Source organism: Octopus bimaculoides, chromosome 4, assembly GCF_001194135.2.
Source record: "Octopus bimaculoides isolate UCB-OBI-ISO-001 chromosome 4, ASM119413v2, whole genome shotgun sequence".
Taxonomy (NCBI): domain Eukaryota; kingdom Metazoa; phylum Mollusca; class Cephalopoda; order Octopoda; family Octopodidae; genus Octopus; species Octopus bimaculoides.
This window is the reverse complement of record NC_068984.1, coordinates 121,463,840-121,468,999: the sequence shown is the minus strand read 5'-3', so window position 1 is coordinate 121,468,999 and position 5,160 is coordinate 121,463,840. Positions and strand designations below refer to the sequence as shown.

The 5,160-nt window shown below is 42.2% G+C and overlaps 1 protein-coding gene across 1 annotated transcript in view; it reads left to right on the top strand.

The window, feature by feature from the left end:
* The window catches only part of LOC106868134 (uncharacterized), a 23,401-nt gene that overhangs the window by 6,426 nt on the left and 11,815 nt on the right, over positions 1 to 5,160 (top strand). The window contains exon 2 of the mRNA XM_014913265.2: positions 1,115 to 1,328. Within this exon, the coding sequence (XP_014768751.1) occupies positions 1,230 to 1,328 (99 nt within the window). The 5' untranslated portion in view covers positions 1,115 to 1,229. The remainder of the gene's footprint in view (positions 1 to 1,114; positions 1,329 to 5,160) is intronic.

Genomic DNA, 5,160 nt, shown 5'->3' with positions numbered 1-5,160 from the left:
TATATATATATATATATATATATATATATGTATATATATAAATGTATAGATATATGTGTATATATATATATATCTATATATATGTATATGTATGTATGTCTGTGTATATATATTTATATATATATGTGTGTGTGCGTGCGTGCGTGTGCGCGTGCGCGTTTGTATGTATGTATGTATATAAAATAGAGAAAAAAAAAGAAAGGCAGAAAAGAATCGATGCTAGATGTGTTGAAACAATTATCGTGATTAAGAATAAATTCTCATATATTCCATCTTCCATCTTTCATTTGCCATATTTCCTTCAGAAAACATCTAGACAGATGCCGGAACACTGACAAAAGCATAACAGTCACAATTGAGGCCAATGAACGAAATTTGGGTAATTTAAGAATTAAGGAAGCTATACTCATACACAGCCTAGGACCCCAAATTAATAACAGGCTGGAGGTTGGTAATCAATATATCATTCAGTTACATCTGGATGCACGTAGGTTCATTTTTGATATGCTCATCTATTGTTTATAACAAAAAAAGAGAAGAGGAAATAAAAGGGGGAAAATAAGGAAGCTGCACGTATGATACATAACTTAGAAGCAGCGCTACAGATGTACCAACACACACGAGATTGAGACATAGCCGACCTCACGTACTTCTCATGAGGAATTCCAGAAGGAGCTTCGTGAGACAACTGCTGAGACGCTTCCGAAAAAAGAAAAGCCGTTGGAAAACAGATTACAGCAGCAACTCCATCTAAGAATATCTGAAGAAGGAATTGTATTCTGAAATATCATCGGACTATGGATAACTAAATTACAACAGATAGATAGTCCATTTTTTGTATTATAGTGCATTGTTGTACCATTCAAAACTTTTTATTCTTTATATATATATATATATATATATATATATATATATATATGATAGAGAGAAATATAAGAAAGGCAGAAAGGAATGAAGTTAATAGCTAATACTTATAAAATAGTCAATATTAAGCGTTTTATACTGTATTTGCGAATAATTTTAGAAAAAGAAGAAAAAATCACTGACTTAACGAATTAACTTGGAAAAACATCTGTTATGAAGGGTTTTTCTTATTTCTTACTTTGTTTTCTAGGAGAATATCAATATGTTGATAAATGCCATTCGTGACTACTGCTAATAAGAGAGTCATTCAGATGTTGCTCATTGAACTAAGAATAGATTGACTATAAACAAACCACAAAGCCGCAATGTATTGTGACCAAGCTTCTGAGCCGGATGAAATGTTTCCCGTTGTTTCTAACATAGATGAACTTGAAGAGCGAATAGTCGTAAGAAATATTCCCCAGGTTAGTAATTCTCGCACCTTTATTTATTTATCTATTTATTTATTTATTTATTTATCTATTTATTTATTTTTATTATTTTTGTCTTTTACATTATTGTATTAAGAACATTATTCACGTCTGGGCCAGACACGAGTAGCAATAAATTATTTAGTTTTTTAATTTGGTAAGATGCTAAGTCGGCGAGCTGGCAGAATTCTTACCGAGCCGGAAAATATGCTTAACGGCATTTCTTCAGACTTTACGTTCTAAGATCAAATGTCGCCGGGGTTGACTTTGCCTTTCATCTTCGGGGTCGAAAAAATAAGTAGACAAGGAGTTATTATTAACAACCGATGGAAGGTCATATTGAAAAGAAAACTTAGAGCAGTATCGATTAGATTTAGTAAAGAGATTGGGGCCGATATAATCGACTTAACTCCCACTCCGAAATTTCTAGCCTTGTGTCAAAATTTGAAACTTCGAAGGAGGCTTGGCTGCAAATGGGCGATCGACTGCATGGAGGCTCTTTCATTAACTCTAATACACAAAACTGTACACTACACAATGTCATGAACTACAAGGGATCAACCAGGGGGCTATACCACCACCACCACCACCACCACCACCACCGCCACCGCCGCCACCACCACCACAGTCAACGACGGGCAATTCATTAACAAGCTAGTAAGGGATCTTGAAAAATAGTTACTTAACCTGCAGGAAAAAAAAGCCCCTCAAACCATGCCCTACGTCTAAATGAAGGAATGACACGTTGGATAACGTAGTTCTAAAAAAGTAGACGGAATGGTCCAGGCTGGAACGCCTTTGATCAAAGTCCTGGAACACCTTTGATCAAAGTTGTATGGTAATTAAAAAGATAGCAGTTAAAGATCTCTGAAACCGTATTCTAATCTCTCAAACCGTATTCTAATCTCTCACTGGAAAATGCAGTTCTGAAAATAGATTGGATAGTCTCAGCTAGAACACCTTTGATCATCCAATAAAAGCTGATATGGTAATCAACAACAATATCCTTTTCTATTCTAGGCACAAGGTCCGAAATTTTGGGGGCGGGGCCAGTCGATTAGATCGGCCCCAATACGCAACTGGTACTTAATTTATCGACCCGAAAAGCAAAGTCGACCTCGGCGGAATTTGAACTCAGAACGTAAAGACAGACGAAATACCGCTAAGCATCATCGCCCAGCGTGCTAACGTTTCTTATTTCTTTACTGCCCACAAGGGGCTACACACAGAGGGGACAAACAAGGAAAGACAAACGGATTAAGTCGATTATATCGATCCCAGTGCGTAACTGGTACTTATTTAATCGACCCCGAAAGGATGAAAGGCAAAGTCGACCTCGGCAGAATTTGAACTCAGAACGTAACGACAGACAAAAAACTGCTAATGATTTCGCCAGCTCGCCACCTTAATTAACAATAATATCAACAACACTATAAAATAGTAGAATATTGAAAAATCTAGTACATGCATGTAATTTAATATATTCGATATACTACTTATAGCGAGTTATTTTTTAACTAGTATTCTTTTACTCTTACTGGTTTCAGCCATCCAGCTCTGGTCATGACGTCTGTTTCAGTTTTATAAATGAAGGAGTTTGATATCGCCCTCATTTATATTTCTTGTCATAACGAACGTTCGTCAGGAATTGTGCACAGCAGAATGTCTAAAAAGTTTTTTAAAGTGTTATTACCGACTCCACGTATATCAAAACTCGTTAGGTTAGCAGATAGGATTAGTATAAGCTCTCCACAATTTCAGATAGTTAGCAACGTGGACCACCAATTCGTGAGATGTACTGTCAACTTCGAGCAGACTGGGAGAGAGGACTCCAGCGACTTGAAACTGTAAACGTTCTTTCTGATACAAAAATCTTTCACGGTTTGAAATAGCGAACTCGTCAAGCGGGATTTCTGACAAAGAGCTAATATTAACAACCGGTGGAGGGTCATGTTGAAAAGAAAACCTGGAGCAGTATTGATTAGATTTAGTAAAGAGACAGATCTAGTTATCTGTTTCCAAGAGGCTGATTGAAGGGGCATTGCATCAGCATGTCCATTGTGAGGACTGACTCGCTGTTTTCCTTTGGCCGGGAAGTGCAGGCAGTTAATTTCTCTCTCTAGTGGCTATGGCAAAACAGATTGTATGATGGAAAATATTGGAATGTCTGACACTTACGTCTCTGACCAAAACCATATTACTTTCTTCAAGTTTCAGTTGGACGGGAAGATGGGAGTGGAGAGGGAGATACTTTCTTCCAGTGAATTTATTGCAAATTTGTTGAGTGAGAGTAGCAAGAAAAGCCTGTGTAAATGAGTCTACTCAGCATGTTCCAGCAAGCTGACGAACCAAGCCGGAGTAGAGTTCTTTACCTTGATAATCAGAGTCATCGTGTTTTTTTGTGCATGCGATTTACTCTAGGTGAATATCCTCGTATTGGGATGTACTTTTCATGCTTTTGCATACTTTTGTTCGTCACCCCCTGTCTATTTTTCGCAAGAATGTGACTGCGGACGTAATAACATGCCTGGTACCGCAAGAACGTGCCCAGGTCTGCAAGAACGTGCCCAGGGCTGAAAGAACGTGCCTGGGGCCATAAGAATGTACCTGGCGTCGCAAGAACATCCCTAGAACAGCAAGCACGTGCCCGAAACCGCAAGAACGTGTTAAACAAAGTTTAACACGTTTGGTTGACCGTTATTAAGACAAAAGAGCTATAGACCGGTAAGTAAGGAGAGGGAATAAAGGCGAGTAGAAAAGTGTATAGTGTACGGATTGGTGCGCTTACGCAAGAACGTGCCCTGCGCCGCAAGCACGTACCCGGCGCCGCAAGAACGTGCCCGGCGCCCGGAAAACGTGTCCGGCGGCGCAAGAATGTGACTGCGGGCGTAATAACGTGCTTGGTACCGCAAGAACGTGCTCGTGGCTGTAAGAACGTACCTGGCGTCGCAAGAACGTGCCTGGAACCGCAAGAACGTGCCCGGCGCCGCAAGAGCGTATCCGGCGCCGCAAAATCGTTCCCAAAACCGCAAGAACGTGTTAAACAAAGTGAAATTACTGTTTGGTTGACCGTTATTAAGACAAAATAGCTATAGACCGGTAAGTAAGGAGAGGGAATAAAGGTGAGTAGAAAAGTGTATAGTGTACGGATTGAGGCGCTTACGCAAGAACGTGCCCTGCGCCGCAAGAACGCGTTAGTGACGCCTCGGGCATTCCAAAAGGGGCCTAAGGCCCTATGAGGGTACCTGTGGCCGTAAGACCGTGCCTGAGGCTGTAAGAACTTGCCTGGCTCTTCAAGAAGGTGCCTGGCGCCGGTGGAGCGTGCACGGTGTCACAAGAACGTGCCTGGCGACGCAAAGACGTAGCCGGCGCCGAAAGAACGTGGCCGGTGCTGCATGAACGTGCCCAGCGCTGCCAAAACGTGCCCGGCGCCGCAACAGCATGCCCGGCGCCGCAAGAGCGTGCCCAGCGCGGCAAGAACGTGTTTGGCACCGCAAGAACGTAAGTGATGCCCCCAAAAGCGTGCCTGATCCAGTAACAAAGTACATGGCACGCTAGAACGTGCCTGGGGCCGCAAGAAAGTCCCTGGCATCGTAAGTACGTGACGGGGCCGTGAGTACTTGCCTGGGGCCGCAAGTACGTTCCTACGTTTCCGGGCACATTCTTGCGATACGGGGAACGTACTTATGGCTCCGGGCACGTTCTTGCGGCCCCAAGCACGCTCTTGTGGTGCCAGGTGCGCTCTTGCAACGCCGAACACGTTCTTGCAGCGCCAGGCACGTTCTTGCGGTACCGAGCACTTTCTTGCGTCGCCGGGCACGTTCTT